At 42.9% G+C, this 18,442-nt stretch overlaps 1 protein-coding gene and 1 long non-coding RNA gene across 2 annotated transcripts; both read left to right on the plus strand.

Moving 5' to 3' along the window:
* The first annotated feature begins 10,853 nt into the window (after nucleotides 1-10,853).
* On the plus strand, nucleotides 10,854-11,281 carry LOC122544605 (histone H2B 1/2-like). The gene has a single exon (XM_087984528.1). It carries the CDS (start codon nucleotides 10,869-10,871, stop codon nucleotides 11,247-11,249), a length of 381 nt encoding a protein of 126 aa, XP_087840654.1. The 5' UTR covers nucleotides 10,854-10,868; the 3' UTR covers nucleotides 11,250-11,281.
* Nucleotides 11,282-12,240: 959 nt separating this feature from the next.
* On the plus strand, nucleotides 12,241-16,190 carry LOC148135554 (uncharacterized). Its single transcript, XR_015755029.1, has 3 exons — nucleotides 12,241-12,547; nucleotides 13,072-13,153; nucleotides 16,062-16,190. It is a non-coding gene; the product is annotated as an uncharacterized LOC148135554 (long non-coding RNA).
* Nucleotides 16,191-18,442: the final 2,252 nt, after the last annotated feature.

Raw genomic sequence — 18,442 nt, forward strand, 5'->3', positions numbered from 1 at the left:
AAGTCCAACAATTTGGCGACCCCAACGTGATGAAGACGGAGAAGTGACAGAAAAATAGAAACAATGGACAACTGATGTCTGATGACAACAACAAGCGGCGCTGCATAAAAAAAAAGTGAGCAGACACCTGTTTATATCGAAGTTCTGCAATTGGAAATACTAAATTGATTGTTGTCATTATACTGCAAGTGTCCTAGTAATAGTAAGTGGATAAAGTATTGATATAGTACGTACAGGTTTAAAGTCCCTTGGGGTTAGAGTCCCCATAAAAGCAACAAAGTTTGATACGTACAGGTTTAAATTCCCTTGGGGTTAGAGACCCCATAAAAGCAATAAGGTACGTATGGGCTTAAAGTCCCTTGGGGTTAGAGTCCCCATAAAAGCAACAAAGTTTAATACGTACAGGTTTAAAGTCCTGTGGGGTTAGAGTCCCCATAAAAGCAACAAGGTACATAAATGTGAGGAGGTTTAAAGTCCATTGAGCAGGATCTCATAAAAGCAATGCTCACAAATTGTGGTGTATGATTGTGTTGTATGTTTTAAAGCTTATATTGGGGAATGTACGGAGGGTGGCAGAAAAGCCAGTAGTGTCTTGAAGACAGGGACGGTGGTGTCTCAGCGAGAGAGAGTTGGCAGTGGAAACCTAACGGTGACACCAACGACACTGCTGATAAATCTCGCTGAAAGGGTCAGTTGCTCGGGTGTACTCCATACAAACTGACTGGCCATCAGATTTGTCTCTGATTGGGTTAGTTGCTCAGTTATATTATATCCAAACCAATTGACTGCTAGACGGGAGGATTAAAACAAAAATACGTAAAATGGAAGGGGAATTTGATAAAGAGTGTGAGGAATACGGAGGATGTTCTTTCGACTTAATGTTGCCTGTAAAACAGCAGTGAGGTAAAGCTAGAAGTCAGTTAGTTACTGGGCTTGCAAAGGACAAACAAAAAACAATGATGGAGAAATATGATAAGATTTGGGAAGAATTACAACAACAGGGCAAAGTCCCTAAAGATGAGGAGAGGGAGAAATTGTCACCGTTTTTAGGAAAAGCAGAAGAGCAAGCTAAATTAGAAGTTGAAGAGCACATGAAGGGAAAGAAAGGGTCAATATTAGTTAGAAGAAAGTGGACAAAAGAAGGCGAGGAGAAAGAAGAGAGGAGGATTCATTTGCACAACATGACGTTAGCCTGTATGGCAGTAGAAACATTACAACAGAGGGTAGGTGGTGCCTCTAAGACAAAACTGGCAAAGGAGACAGAAAAGGCAGGACTATCCGCGCCATTATATTCTAAATCGCCTGGGGTACAATCACCGCCCCCATATCCTGTATCACAAATGCCACTTATGTATGTTCAAGAAGGGGTTTTAGATGTGCAAGAAGTAGGAACGAGAGAGTAAGAAGCAGTAAAAGAGAGACTGGCGGAAGCAGTAGAAGAAAGCATCAGAAAGGTAGAAAAACTAACACTAGAAGCTGAACGGAGAGTTAAAGAAGTGGAGGAGGCAAGCAGGGTGATAATGATTCACAGCAGAAACAAAGAACAGCCGAAACAAGGGAGACATTCATTATTGGAAGAGCCAGATGCTCACTCGACACCGTATTGTGTTGAGAGCGGAAGGAGGGGAAGATTACATAGGTCAGCTCAGTTACTAGATGACAGGTTCTCAGACAGGAGAAGGAGAGATTTGAGGGACGAGCGAGATAGAGACAAATTGGATGGGGGGGTGGGGAGAGTCTGAAAATAGTACAGATATTGAGGACGAAGAATCCCTGACAGAGGATGACCCACACACTTACCCCGTCACTTTGAAAGGCTCACTCACAATGCATACCGAACATGGTCCTCCAATGAAGCCCCTACCTGAAGCAAGTTACAGCCTGCGTCACCGAGACACATTACGACAACCCGTACAGTATCAGCACCACCAAATGCCATTAATTTACAGAGGATCTTATTTGGGAGATGTTTATTAGCCCTCCACATTTACTGACATGAACTGCATCCTGGATAAAACGCCCCCACCCATGGAGGGAGGTGGGCCTTGGATGACTAAATTTTGCCAATATACACTAGGGTACAAGTTAGCTGTGGGCGATTGGAGAGAGCATTGTTGGGCAAGCAATTGAATATGTGGGAAATACAGCAGATTCAAGCGTCGGCGGGGACCACCTTACTACCTGATTCGGAACCGTTTGTGCAGCATGCCACCTGTGTGGGAAGGGCAATGAGGGATTGATTTCCAATTCCACCTGGAGCAATGCACTCGCTCACCTTCACAATGAAGGAGGGTGAGGATTTGCCTGCCTTTTTGGCGAGGTGTAAGGGCACGTGGACAGATACTGCGGGGAGCCATCCAGGGTCGGGTCACCAACAGACCACATTATTTAGGAATGCCGTTATGGCAGGGATGCCTAAGGAGGTAAAAGAGGCAATGGAGAGTAATCCTGATATCCCAGGTTGTTCTACAGAACAGTGGGAGATACACTTGACACACTACATGAAGCGTTACAGGACAAAACAGGATGAAGATAAACAGAGCAACGAGTCAGCTCAAGTGCAGTTGCTGAAGTTACAGCTCGATGAAGCTAGAAGGGAGGACAGGAATTGATCCGAGGACAGTATGTCCACTCAAGTCATCCTCTTTTTCAATAGGCTGCTCAGCCTTACCAAGCCACAAATGCAGCTGCAGCCCTGGTGCAAGGAGAGTACCCCCAGACTATGCCGGATGGGCAGGGGTACGAATATTGACGGGGCCCGAGAATCCAGGGGCATGTGGCGTTGGCAGACCCCTATATGCAAATGAGGATAATGGACAAGAATCTGTCTTTTTTGGTTGACATGGGTTGAACTGACTGCAGAACAGTTGGAATGGTATGAGATGCCTGAAGAAGCTATACCTCATCTCACATTGGCTGTGCATGCTAACTATCAGGCCAAGGATCTGGGACCTATGTCCAAACGTATGATGGTGCTAACTGATTGGGTTTGGACTCAGCTTCCCGGTTTACAATATTCACATCAGAGGAAGCCTACAGCATTATGTATCGGACAACTGACAAGGTACTGCTGGAACATAGGCAGACTGAAAGGTTTTGTGGCAGGGAGAAAACACACCATCCACAGGCTGCAGCGATGCTTGACACTCTACCAGACATCTTGTGGTCAGCAGGTTCAACGGACGTTGGTCACTACAAACACGTCACACCGATCACATTCGATTTAATTGACCACACTCCAATTTGGCAGAGAGAATATTCACACAAACCAGAGTCTGAATCCGGTGCTGACACAATTGAAGGACTGTTAGCGGCAGGGGTGCTAGAACCCTCCCAGTCAGCCTGGAACACTCCTATTTTACCTGTAGAGAAGCAGAATACCGGTAAATATCGGATGGCGCATGATCTTAGACGGATTAACAACGTCGTTTCTACTCCAACAGTTCCAGTTCCAAACCCCTACACTGCAATGTCTGTCCTGACCCCTGACCATAAGTGGTTCTCGTGCATTGATCTGGCCAAGGCGTTCTTCTGTTTGCCCTTAGCTGATCATTTGAGGGACATTTTTTCGTTCACCTATAAAGGCCAGCAACTACGTTATACAAGGGTCCCTCAAGGGTTCATTTTGTCGCCGGGGGTGTTTAATCAGGTACTGAAACAGCAGCTGAAGGACCTGACACTCCAAAAGGGGGTGATATTGATCCAGTATGTGGATGACATTCTTTTGGCGGCACCCGACCATGTTTCTTGTCTGGCAGCCACAAAGACGTTGCTGCTTCGTATGTATAAAGTCGGTTTCAAAGTCTCACGGGCTAAATTATAATGCTGCAGACAAACGGTGTCTTTTTTGGGTAGAGTGATTTCCATTAAGGGGACAGATGTCTCTACATCCCATAGATCCTCCATTCTGCATCACACCGAACCAGTCACTGTAAGAGACATGCTCTCATTTCTTGGGTTGGCAGGATACAGCAGACGATTCGTTGCATCATATGGGGAGCTCACTTTCCCTCTCAGAGCCATGGTCAATGAGCAAGGCATGAGAAATTTGTCGGCCCATTTGCAGTGGACCACGGAGACAGACGAAAGTTTCATATCTCTTAAACAGGCCCTAACGCGGACTGCTGATTTAGCGGTCCCGGATTACAAAGAGTCATTTTTTCTCGATATTTCTGAAACATTACACACAGTAAATGGTGTTCTTTTTCAGAAAAAAGGGGGAGGCAGGCAGGTGCTGATGTATGTAAGTGTTATCCTTGACCCAATCGAGGACAAACACCCTCCATGTACAAGAGGAGGGGTAGCAAAAATTCTCCAAAAGGTAGCACATATAGTCATGGGTCATTCACTAACAGTACTGACGACAAATAGTATAGTGGCCTATGTGAACTCAACAGCCTTTACAATGACGTCACTGCGGCAAACCAGGTTAGAGAAAATCCTGAATGCACCACATATAGGAATTAACATGGCTGACAACATGGGAGAAGGAGAGCCACACATGTGTGAGGAAAGGATACAGAGAGACATCAAAGTTAGGGCAGACTTACAGGCAATTACGCCAGTAGACCCAGAAGAAGTGCTGTTCACAGATGGTTGCTGTTACAGACATCCAACTGAAGATCTTAAAGTGAGGGATTTGAGGAAGTGTTGACAGGAAAAGTGACAGGCAAAGAATCAGCCCAGTTGGCTGAACTACAGGCAATGATTGCTGCGTTAGAATGGTCAGAGGGAAAAAGAGTAAATATCTACACCGACTCTGCATATGTGGCAGGGGCTATACAGGTAGAACTCAGTCAATGGATTAGAGCAGGATTCTTAGCAGCAGCAAAAACCCCAATTAAACATGAAAAAGATATGAAAAGATTAACGGAGGCCCTAATGAAACCTGCGGAAGTGGCGGTGGTCAAGTGTAGAGGACATGATAAAGCGAAGAGCAATCAAGAAGCCGACTCAGCAGCAAAGAAAGCAGCAGGGTATACAGCATAGTATATAATGGTGCAAACAGAGAGAACAGTGTATGACCTGCTGCCTGCCTGTGATGCAAATGTGTTAATCAAAGAGCAGCAGAAAGCCTCTCCTCATGAACTGACAGTTTGGAGAGAGAGAGGGGCCACAGATTTAGAAGGGATTTGGAGGTCACTGTACGGTAGACCAGTCCTACCCCCAGGTTTGATAGCTTCCATGCTCCAGGAAGGTCATGGGTTGATACATTGTGGAAAAACACAGATGCAGAGGTGTCTGACACATTAGCGGCATCCGTTCCTGCCAGCAATGATTGAAAATTACATCAGAGAATGTACAACGTGTACAGAATACAATGTGAGAACAACAGTGAAACCACACGAGGGAAAATTCCCTCTCCCAAGAATGCCAGGTCAGGAAATAGTGATTGAGTACACTGACATGATAGAGAGAGTAAACGGATACCGGTACCTTTTGGTAGCAGTGGATGCATACACTGGTTGGCCAGAAGCGATACCTGCGAAAAAGGAAGACGCAAAAACAGTGATCAAATTTTGGATAAACCAATACATTCCAATGCATGGGTTTCCAAAGAGAGTCAGGTCAGATAATGGCACACATTTCAAGAACAAAGACCTGTAAGAAGTTGAAGAAGCTTTAGGACTGAAACATGCGTTTGGAACAGTGTACCATCCTCAGTCACAAGGAAATGTGGAAAGAATAAATCAGTCCATAAAAGGAAAAATAGGAAAAGTGTGTGCCCAAACAAAGTTAAGTTGGGTGGAGGCCCTACCCTTTGCTTTACTGTCCATTAGAAGTTCAGTAAACTCCATCATAGGGTTTAACCTGTACGAGCTAACAACAGGGCAGCAGTTCCTGGGACCAGGAGCTGGAATACAGATGTTAGAGGGAGGAGGAGCCTCTCTAAGGTACAAACCTTACTATGATCAACTAACAGCTTTGGTGTCAGCTTTCTCCAAACAGGTTGGATTGGAAAAGGGGGACAGGTGCCACCTACCACGGACTGGGTCCTGCTGAAGGTGATCATACGGAAGTGGTCGGAGCCAAGGTGGACAGGACCTAACAGGGTGGTGGAGGGGACACCCCATGCGGTCAGACTGCAGGGGGTAATCATCACAGCAATTGAAGGGAAGGCTCCCCCACCCTACCAGATGGAGATGGAAACCATGGCTCCGGCAAGAAGGGAAAACTATGTATCAGAGAGCCAATGTGATGTATAAAACTGGTTTGTTGGTCTCATTTTCATGAGACCAAAAGGGGGACTTGTAAATATATGACTTACTTATAAATATATGGCTGGCTACGAGTGTAAATATACTCGGCATTCGAAAGCCTTTGGGGATGCTCCGTTATGCGCGCGCGCAAAACAAGGTCACATGATGCTCTGTTTCACGCGCCGGAGGCATGCAGGGAGGTCACGTGATGCTCTGTTTCACGCGCCGGAGGCGTGCAAGGAGGTCACGTGGTCCTCCGTTTCACGGGAAAAACAGGGTCAAGAGGTCCTCCGTTTCGCGGGCAAAACAGGGTCACGTGGTACTCCGTTTCGCGGGCAAAACAAGGTCACGTGGGGTCGGACATCCGGGAACGCAAGGAGGCGGAGAATGGAGTCAGATCAACAGCCAATCAGAAGACAATCCCACCTCAGTGATTGCATGACGTTTTTTATTATATAAAAAGACTGGGTCAGGGACAGAAAGGTGTGGGATTTTCTGAACTGACACACTATATAGTTTGACATGGACAGAAAGGTCGAGACCCAGAGCTCCGTATGCTTTATCTACTTACTGCTAAAATAAACTAAAAGTGTGAGACCGAATATCTTCTGCTATTGCTTCATTTAAAGAACATGCAGGACTTGGCTCACACATAGAAGAAAGTAAGTTGGTAGATTGAGCAAAAGTCCGACAACATGCATCACCCTCTGAGTAAAATGGTTGCTCTTAGGTCTCTTTCATATCTTTCCCCTCTCACCCTAAACCTATGCCCTCTAGTCCTAGACTCCCCCATCCCAGGGAAAAGATCTTGTCTATTAACCCTATCCATGCCCCTCATGATTTTATAAACCTCTCAATTAATGACCCAACCCAAAGCTTGTTTTTGAATGGATCTGTTTTCTTTCCTAATGCACCTGTTGCCCTTTTCGAGCCCACCATATGCCTCACATACTGTGTGTGGAAGGACATCTGGCTATTCTAATGATGTTGTGACTGGCAGATTTGGTGCATGGTCTAGCAGTCTGTTCAGCTTCACTACAATCAACTTTTAGAGTATTTAGAGCCTTTACTAAAATCTGTCTTGGAATGAATTAGATAAGATAGCTTGGCATTAGTGATCAGCTCCATCACAGCAAACAGTGTGCCACCATGCTACTCGGACATGGATGGCAATAGATAAAATCTTATTCATGTTGAGCAACAGATTTGAAGTAAAAAGAGCTCCTGCAGTTTCTGGCAAGTGTCATGTTAAACAGAACCAAAAATTATAGGTACACTCACTTATTCACAGAGCACACACTGAAAGGTACAGATACTTTCAAATGCACTCATCCATTCATGTAGTTGGAACTCTCCGGTATAGATCGAAAACTGCACTCAAACATTCATATTGGAGAAACTGACAGGTGTAGATTTAAAACAATGTTCTCATATTCCATAAAAAAAACCGACAGGTACATTTTTGATGAGACATATTCTCAGATCAAAGTCTGTGAGAAGATTTGTAGCTCGGGTGCTCGTTGTTGTGGTTCTGTTCGCCGAGCTGGGAATTTGTGTCGCAGACGTTTCGTCCCCTGTCTAGGGGACAACAGAATGAGGACATGCCGCAACCCAAAGGACTAGCCACACTACCATACATCAAGAGCATTTCCGAACTGACAGCCAGACTACTGCGACCACTAGGACTCATAACAGCACACAAACCAACAGCCACTCTCAGACAACAACTCACCAGAACGAAGGACCCAATACTCAGCATGAGCAAAACCAATGTAGTGTACAAAATCCCATGCAAGGACTGCACAAAACACTACATAGGACAAACAGGAAGACAGCTAATGATCCGCATCCATGAACACCAACTAGCCACAAAATGACACGACCAGCTATCCTCAGTAGCCACACATGCAGATGACAAGCAACATGAGTTCGACTGGGACAACACTATTATTATAGGACAAGCCAAACAGAAAACAGCCAGGGAATTCCTAGAGGCATGGCACTCATCCACAGATTCAATCAATAAGCACATCGACCTGGACCCAATATACCGACCACTGCAGCGGACAGCTGGAACTGACAACCGGAAACGGCAGAGACAAACCACGATAAATGCCGGAGGAAACATCACAGAAGCACTTTACAGGAAGCTCCCAAGCACTGAGGATGTCACCTAAACAGGGGACGAAACGTCTGCAACACAAATTCCCAGCTCGGCTAACAGAACCACAACAACATATTCTCAGAGCTGAGTACACACAGGCAAATAAAAATGTCAGTCTTCTCATTTTTCTTATTGTCTCCTGCTTTGAGACATTTTTTTAAGATTAGATTAGATTACTTACAGTGTGGAAACAGGCCCTTTGGCCCAACAAGTCCACACTGACACGCCAAAGCGCAACGCACCCACACCCATTCCCCTACATTTACCCCTTCACCTAACACTATGGGCAATTTAGCATGGCCAATTCATCTAACCTGCACATCTTTTGGACTGTGGGAGGAATCCGGAGCACCCAGAGGAAACCCAAGCAGACACAGGGAGAATGTGCAAACTCCACACAGACAGTGGAGTTTGCACAAACTCCACACAGACAGTTGCCCGAGGTGGGAATTGAACCCGGGTCTCTGGCGCTGTGAGACAGCAGTGCTAACCACTGTGCCACCAGACACAATTCTGAAAGAAATTAATAACTAGTGTATACCCTGCAATTGCATGACAGAAATGAGAGGCATCACTCACCTTTCACTTTATTTCTAACTTACTTTGTGTGCTCACAGATCACATACTGACAGATTCAATTACAAGTCACCGTAACATAACAGGGATGGAGTTAAAAAAACATTCATTTCATCTGAAAGCTAGAAATGTTGAGGTTTTTGTTCTCTCACATGCCAGTGATTGACAAACTGAGTAAAAACAAGATTAGAAACAACAAACTGGCAGATACAGAATGAAATACGGAGTCAGTTACAAAGCACTAAATTGTTAGGATACAATGCAACTATCCATTGGTGAGAAACTGACATAAACAGTGTAACATCACTCGTAACATTGTTCTTGCCAATTTCTGCAATGTACAAGATATTTCCCCTTACCAAACGCTGCAGTTATAAATATAAACTTACTTTCAATTCGCAGAAGCTGATATTCAAAGAATATGGGTGTGGAGGGGACGGAGTCCTACCTGAGACTGTCCAAAGTGGTGTGTGGTCACACTCAAAATTGTAGATACTAAATGAGATACATTCTTATGTTAATGACTGACACCTACAAAGTAAAAACAACAAGTTACACTTTAGAAGGTTTGAGTTACAGTCCAGTAACATACTGACATGTAAAGACTGTGAAATAGAGCAAACAAAAATGTTTTACATCCCAGAAATGGATAGGCACAGATTGGAGGAACATTTCCAAGTGGCATGCAAATAGTGTAACGTTTTATCGCTCACATCAGTGTTTGGTGGATACAGAATAAAACCTGTCTTGAAGTAACACTAATTGACTATTACACAGAGGACCAGAGCCTCAGATGTTGAGTTAATGGCAAATATATAAATAAAGACTGGACAGATACAAAATTAAAGTGCCACACATATAGCATGCTAACAGTTGCTGGTTAACAGGCATTTGTATGAGACAGAGAAATGCCCTAAATCTCTTCGTGAAACTGCAATACTCCGAAATAAAAAGTGCAGCAACATGGTTCTGGTACACTGTAGGTACTTGCAAAGCACACATTTACAGAACGGTCTCTGGGCCCACAGTTAACAATCAATTTCTCAGAAATATATCAATCCCACGGTCAAGACAGACATTTTCAATCCGAGACACAAAAACAAAACGCTTTAAATGGGGACTTTTTTCATCTCTCTCCAACTCCGTGCAGTTGAGAATGAGTTCCATCAACCCAAACCTAGAAAACACTCACATTCTTAGAATGCCTAGTGTAGAATTAGGCACTTCAGCCCAACAAGTCCATACCGACCCTCCGAAGAGTAATCCACCCAGACCCATTCCCCATTATTCTGCATTTACCCCTGATTCATGCACCTAACCTACACATCCCGGGGCAGTTAGCATAGCCAATTCACCTTCCTGCATGTCTTTGAATTGTGAGAGGGAAACTGAGCACCCGAAGGAAACCCACTCAGACACGGGGAGAATGTGCAAAATCCACACAGACAGCCGCCTGAAACTGGAATCGAAGCAGGGTCCCTGGCATAGTGAGGCAGCAGTGCTAACCACTGAGAAAAGTGGCAAGCTCAGTTAATTCCAGCCCAGAGAGAGGACCAGAAACAGACATGCGGAGCTAGAAACACACCCTTCTATTCCCATATCTTCACAACAACGAGCAAAAGGAAAGCGAACCAATTCCACAGTCACTTTCTGTGTCACAGACAAAAAACAAATCTTCCTCAGTCAGGCTGATGGGAACAGAATCACCATCCACTTCATATTTCGTTGCAGATTCTGACAGCTCCACATTGGGTCCCACTCTAACCAATCACAGAAGGTGAGTGTTTGGGAATGACTCCGTGTTAACTACCCAATCAGGAACCAGACTTTCCTCCATCCCTTATTAACATTGATGACGCTGTCAGTCTATAAAAAGGGAGCTCCGAGCCAACTTTCTCTTATTCTGTGTCTGAAAGTGAGCGGCATCAATGGCTGATGAGAAGAAAGCACAGCAAACCTCCAAGAAGGGCGCGAAGAAAATCATCAAGAAGACGTCAGCGAAGGGCGGCAAGAAGAGGAAAAGGACCAGGAAAGAAAGTTACTCCATCTACATCTACAAAGTGATGAAGCAGGTCCACCCCGACACCGGCATCTCCTCCAAGGCCATGAGCATTATGAATTCGTTCGTCAACGACATTTTCGAGCGCATCGCGGGGGAGGCTTCCCGCCTGGCCCATTACAACAAGCGCAGCACCATCAGCTCCCGGGAGATCCAGACCGCCGTGCGGCTGCTGCTGCCCGGGGAGCTGGCCAAGCACGCCGTGTCGGAGGGCACAAAGGCGGTGACCAAGTACACCAGCTCCAAGTGAAGGATCGCATTGTACTGAAACACACACATCCACAACCCAAAGGCTCTTTTAAGAGCCACCCACAAACTTCCTGAGACAGCAGAACCATTTCTTTAAACATTTTGTTTTAGTTTAAATGTGATTTTATTTTAACTTTTCGTTTTTATAATTGCTTTGCAATTTGTGATACGGGAATGAAGGGGGGGGGGGGGGGGGGTCGGGTAAGAAACAGCCTCAAACATCACATACAGCCTCTTCCCTTCTCAGTCGAGAGACAGCAGCTTAAGCACCAGTGAGTCATTTTTAAGATTGATTAGTTCTGGTCTACATGTGATTCTTGAGGAGGTATTTTTAGTCACATACTATATTTGATTTTATAAGTGAGTTGCAAATTGACGAGGTGGGGAGAGTGATTTCATAAACAGTTCAAGTTGCTGAAAGCCCCGTTGGAAGTGCCCACAGCTTTCAGTCCCACTGATGTATTTTCATCTTTGGTTCAACATTGCCAATGCGCAGATTTAATCCGACTTTTCAGAATGTAAACAGCAATACACTTTCTGCTGTCGGTGAGAGGCTTTCAAAGTGAACCGAGAGAACACCAAAACAGCTGCCGGACTGAAATGTGGCGATCATTGCTGATTCTGTTCGAGACCGATAAGGGAGGACAACTTTAAAATGTCGTCGTAAACGGTGTTCGCCATCGATAGTGAGCCAGAAGAATGTGTGCTGCTTCATTAGCATGCCGGCGTGTGACTTAAATATGAAGTGAGAAGACAGGTTGCAGACGGCAGTGTTTGGCCCGTTTTGTTTCAGCCTCTTTTCAAGGTTTAAAAAATAACCCACCCAAGATCAGAAATGGACAGATACAGGTGAGCAAATGAGGGAGAGGAAGACTGTGAAGTACACATTTGTAAACTAAAAGTAAATTAACATGAGTATTATTATTTTTTTAAACAGTCAGTTTTTTGCCCTTCATTTTTTAGTGTAAAACACACTTTGTTTGGAAATTGGCGGGCTTTTCAAGTTGTAAAAAAGCGGTTGATGATTTGGCGCTGGTACTTTCCGCCTTCCTCCCCGTGCCCTCTCCGGATTGGGGAATGAGGCAGATATCTGATTGGGAATTGAAACAACGTTAGGCGGGGCTGGACAATGGGACCAATCAGAAATGGCTGCCTCAATGCTGTATTATTGTCATGATTCTCTAGTTATCAATCAGACTCTGCCATCTCTGCTGTGTAAATATGTAAATATATTTACCATATACTGAAAGTTACAGTTTGATAACTACACCCACACATTCACCAAGCCGGAACTGACAGGTATAAACTCTCATATCCACATGGACACTTGCAATAGGCGCGGTCGGGAAAGACCACTGTGTAACTTTTGCCTGCCGAAGTACAGGGGTCTGACGCAGTAGGGGGGCTCTGCTGACCCCCAACTAAATATGTAGATAGTAATCGTACAGACCTGTATATATGAATGATTACTTTGTCTCTGTATGCCAAGAAATTGAATGTTTACGTATGTATGGCAAGACCAATTGTACAGATCATAAAATATTTTATGAATAAAGTATATTTTTGAAATAAAAATATCAGGTGGCCCCATTCATGGAGCTGTATGGGTATTGTTTAGTTTCTGAATCTCACTCAACTGGTGTTAGAATTTTAAGAAAAAAAATGGACAAGGAGCAGATCAGAGCAGGAATGGAATCAGACCTGTGGTTCTGTTTAAATTGCTGGTGTTGAACAAAAAATCCTAATTATTAACTGAATGTTATATTGATGCCAGTCACAACTGATGTTGATTTACAGGAGGTATCTCTTCTATCTTCCTCCAGGCAAGTACTCAAAGGACCGATACAATGTAATATTCTCTCAGTACAGAGCCAAGTGTGACCAGCTGCTTCGAACAAACAACAGGTGTGTTACCACTGTCACAGTGAAGAACATCCTTTCCATGATCAGAGTGAATTGAGTTAGGTTCACATTGAACTCCATTTCCAGAGAGATATGTTCAAACCAAGAACTAACCACTACCAAGGAAATAGAAGTTTATATTTTTTAATCTATATTCTCAATGCATGCAACCATTTCCAATCAACTTGAATGAATTCTCAGCTGAAATATACACTGCATTAAATCTGAACATCGAATGGTACAGCACAGGAAAGGGTCCTTCAGCCCACGATGTTGTGGCGAACATGACACCGAATGAAATTAATCCCTTCTGCCTGCCCTTGGTCCATATCCCTCTATTTCTTGAATATTAATTTGCTTATTTTAAAGTTCCTTCAATACCTGTATCGTATCTGCCTCCATTACCACCCCTAGCAGTGCATTCTACTCCTACTACTCTCTACTTTAAATAAAAACTTCACCTTAGGTCTCCTTTGAACTTTCCCTCTCTCACCTTATATGTATGCCTCTTAGTTTTAGACATTTCAAGTCTTCGAAAAAGATTCTAACCATTAACCGTAACCATGCATCTCAATTTGAGAGACTTCTGGATATAGGTTTGTTTGCTGAACTGGAAGGTTTGTTTTAGACGTTTTCTACCATTCTAGGTAACATCATCAATGAGCCTCCGGCTGAAGCACTGATGGTATGGCCTGCTTTCTATTTATGTGTTTAGGTTTCTGTGGGTTGTGAGTGTGAGTACATATGCAAATGTGTGTGTTTGTGTGTAAGAGTGTGATGGTGTATAAGCCTGTGAGAGGGTGTGGGCACGGGTGTGTGTGTGTGAGAGAGTGTATAGTGTGACAGGAACCCAAGGTCCCGACTGAGGCTGTCCTCGTGGGTTCTGAACTTTAGAAAATATAATTTTCACGTTACAATAGAGGTGAACAAATAGACGATGCTGTTAGTTTGAACAACCATAATAAGTAGATAGTGAGTACAGATATTGAAGGAAACATTTCCGCTATCAGTAACAAAGAAGGACAGAATTAATCTTCTGTCACAAAACTAAGCATGACCTAACCAAAGTCTTATAAAGCTGCAATATGACATCCTGACTCTTGTACTCAATTCCCTGACCAATAAGGCAAGCATGCCACATGCCGCCTTTCAGATACCACCCTGAATACTTGCATGGCCCCTTTCAGGGAGCAATGGACTTGAACCCCAAGATCCTTTTGTATGTCAATGATGTTCAGGGTCCAGCCATTTACTGTATACCTTTCCTTAACATGTGATCTCCCAAAGTCCACCCTCTGAAACCATGCCGGATTAAACTCAATCTATCATTTTTGCGCCCATATCTACAAGTGATCTATATCTTGGGTATCCTTTGACAAGCTTATACATCACCCACAAATACACTAATGTTTATATTGTCTGCATTTATTCACGATAGCTTTAATGTTAAAATCAAGGGGAACAAATAGCTGACGCAATTACTTTGAACAACCATGTGTAAAGTGGATCAAGTACAAATTGTTCTCGAAGGAAACATTTCAACTATCAGTAACCGAGAACGACAAGTAATCTTTTGTCACGTATATAGACACAGCAATCAAATAATATAAATTCCAAGTGCACATTCTATGTCAAAGCCTGACATAGAAGTACGTAACCAAATGTTTCCCCTCTCTGCCCCCACCCCTAACACACAGTGTCTCTCTCTCTGACTTATGATGACTTTCAAAAACATCCACCATCCTGACACACATTACAATGTCTAACAGCTATACTGTTCTATTGACATTGCAAAATGTTACATTCAAAATGATTTCTACCCACAAATCCCTGGTCAGAGAGGCCTACAGCACAGAATCAGGCCCTAGAAAACTTTTGAGTCTGCATGATCAGAAACAACCAGCTAACAATTTTCATCCTGAGCATGCAGCATCCAATTGCATAAATGTATCATGGTAGCAGAGGAGCTGCCATCCCCATCTTTATCACATCATTATTCTCCACTTCTTCATATTGCAGTAGAAGACTTTGTTTTGTCTGGTTCAGTCCAAGCAGAAACTTTTTGTTTTTAGATAATTATGTATTCTTTCAAAATTGGTTGCAATTTTCGACAAAGAGCTCTGCACTCCTCTTCCCCCTCCCTGGAACGTATCTCAGAAAAAGCATGACATCTATCTGCAATTTACAAAATGTATCAGTGGAATCTAATAACCACCCTTCAAAGCAGTGGAGAAAGGGAAAAGAAAAGGCAAAAATTAGTAGGTTTGTAGAACTACTCATTTTATTTTCAAGCAGAGTTGAACAGTGTTGATTGTTCAATAAATTGAATTTGGCAGTTTACATATTGTGCACTGCATACCAAAAAAAAACTCCTTTTCTTTTCCTCCTTCCTACTATAGAGTAACCCAAAGAGTTGGGCCGAAGGGCCTGTTTCCACACTGTAAGTAATCTAATCTAATCTAATCTACTGTTAATGGTGTGTCATCACACGACAGAGCAGGGTAATGTTCTGTCTCCATCAGAAAATAGAAGTGAATGAATCAATTGTCTTTTCTGTACAAGGAACATTATGGTCAGTCAGCTCCAATGCAATTGAATTGTTTGTCACCTTTTCACTTAGTTGCAAATGAATTCAGTTTACACTGATTGTTAGTTCAGCAGTGTTCAGAAAAGTACATCAATATGCACTGAAACAAAAACTAATGGCATTCTGAAGACGGACATTTTAATATCATTACTGCCCGTTAGATTCCACACTATACAAGATACAAAAGGTTTATTATGTTTCCGACCTTGACTCTGAAGAACAGCACGGAATCCTCTCTGTTGCACTGTGTTACTTTTTCACTTGCACATGATTCCTACTGGCACAAACAATTAAAGAACTTTGGCTGTTTTCCATTCACTGCAGGAGACGTGAACTGAGTTACAGAGTGGCAGCACAAGAGTAAACTCACTCTCACTCAGCCGCTGGATGCTGAAAGGTAAAGAATAAAATTTGACCTCAATTATTTCCAGATATGAATTGACTCAACATCATTTATCACAACTGAGGATATACAGTGCCCAGCAGCGCATGATAAAGGCTCATGTACAGGCAAGTGCACACACAATCTAACAATAATCTGAGACTGAAATGCAATACAATTAAGCTTCATTCAAAAGAGTTTATTTACAGAGTTTATGCTACACACAGACACAAACACATAACTGAACATAAATGAATGAGATCAAGTAAATCTCCAATGACCCTCTCTAGAGCTCGAGAATCCTCCCTTAAAAAGAGCGCCCAGAACTGAACACAAATGTGATCTTAAAATGATCTGTGATCGAGATTGTGGGAAATATCAAAACTAGCACTATAGTTATTAAAAGAAAGATGACAGCAGAACTGATGTCAAATTGTCAGTATCTATATAGATATTGACAATCAGTCGATAAAGTTCACATTCCCAACAATTACTGCAGAACTGATGCATAAGAGAATGTCCTAGTACAGGCACAATAGGCTGAATGATCTGCTTCTGAGATGTACCATATCAGTGATTCAGATTTTGGTGAGAAAGGAGATGACATGTTGCATATGGTCTAAAAAATACCATGCAGAAATGAACTGACATGCAGAATAAAACTCTTTCACAAAAAAACACCAACAATGTCTGGGTACAAATTAAAACTAAATGTCTCAGTGATACCACAGATCCCAGACTCTCTACCCAAACAGGAAATGTGTGACCATGATTCAAAATGGTTCTCAGATCAAAGCAATTTCCCTTCTGCCATCACCCTCTCTCCCCCATCCACCCCGACAGACTGACAGTCAACTAAAAGAAAATCACAAAGTGCAGAAAAGATTAAGACCCAGTCTCAGCACTCTCATAACAACTATCACAGAATGTATCACATAGACACAGAGAATATTACTAGCTTCCACTTTGACACACAAGAGTAGAAACTGACAAGTACAGGTTGATAACTACACACTCATTCATGTTGCAGAAACAGACAAACAAAAGATGACGACACAGTTAATGTGATGCAAATGGACGACTATCACTCTCTGTCGGTCAGTTTCTGTTAACTTAAGTCAGTCACAACTGGGTAGTCACACAGTCGCATTGCAGTAACTGTCAGGGACAGATTAATAACTATACTCTAATTCACAAAACTAAAACTGACAGGAACAGAATTATAACTACACTCCCAGTTTCACACAGCGTAAGCTGACAAGTACACTGACAACGACACGCATATTCACAGAGCAGAACCTCACAGGTACATGTTAGTAACTGCACTGTTCACATTCATTAACGGGGATCTGATAGGTAGAAATCTATATTTGAATTCACATATTGACAAGGCAGAGATTGAGGAGCATAGATTGGTAACTGCATTCACATATTGATATAGGAAAAATTGACAAGTACAGATTAATATTGACAGGATCAACTCACAGAAGGAACAGACTGGTAAACACACATTCACATAGGGGAAATGGACAGGTAGAGATTGATAGTTATATGCATATAAAAGGAACTGACAAGTACACATTGATAACTACATTGATTATATAAATGATTAGGATTTGGTGTTGAAGATATAATCTCTAAATTTGCAGTTGATACTACCCAGAGAGATGAATGATTGGGAGGATGATGCTGAGTGACTTCACAGGGAGATTGACAATTTGGCCAAATGATCAGAAATCTGGCAGATGAATTCCAATGCAGAGAAATGTGAGGTAATGCATTTTGCTAACTGAAACACAGCAACAATGCAGGGTCAATGGTACGTCTTTGAAGGTAGCACTGGAACAGAGGGACCTCGGGGTTCACGTGTATCGTTCTCTGAAGTTGGCCAGGCAAGCTGAAACCATTGTGAAGAAGGCTGATAGGATCCTAGTGGTTATAAATAAATAGAAGCATTGAGTATAAAACTGAGGAAGTAATGCTACATCTCTACAAATCATTGGTCAGATCACAGCTGTGTTCAGTAATGGGCACTTTATTTAAGGAAGGAACTTCAAGCTCTGGAGAGCATTCACTGAAGATTTACTAGAATGATAGCAGGAATGAAGAATTTTACATAGCAGGAAGGATTAGTGATATCAGGCTCCTTTTCCTTGGAGCACAGAAGATTAAGAGAAGAGCCTTATGGAGGTGTTCAAAATTATGAAGAATTTTGGTAGGGGAAAGAAGAATATTTTGTTACCACTAGTTAGCATGTTCAGTAACTAGGGGTCACAATTTCAAGATTGTCAGCAAGAGAGCAAGGAGTGAGTTGAGGAGAAAT

The sequence above is a fragment of the Chiloscyllium plagiosum genome, unplaced genomic scaffold, assembly GCF_037043375.1.
Source record: "Chiloscyllium plagiosum isolate Xiang-an unplaced genomic scaffold, Cpla_swu_hap1 HiC_scaffold_49, whole genome shotgun sequence".
Classification (NCBI taxonomy): domain Eukaryota; kingdom Metazoa; phylum Chordata; class Chondrichthyes; order Orectolobiformes; family Hemiscylliidae; genus Chiloscyllium; species Chiloscyllium plagiosum.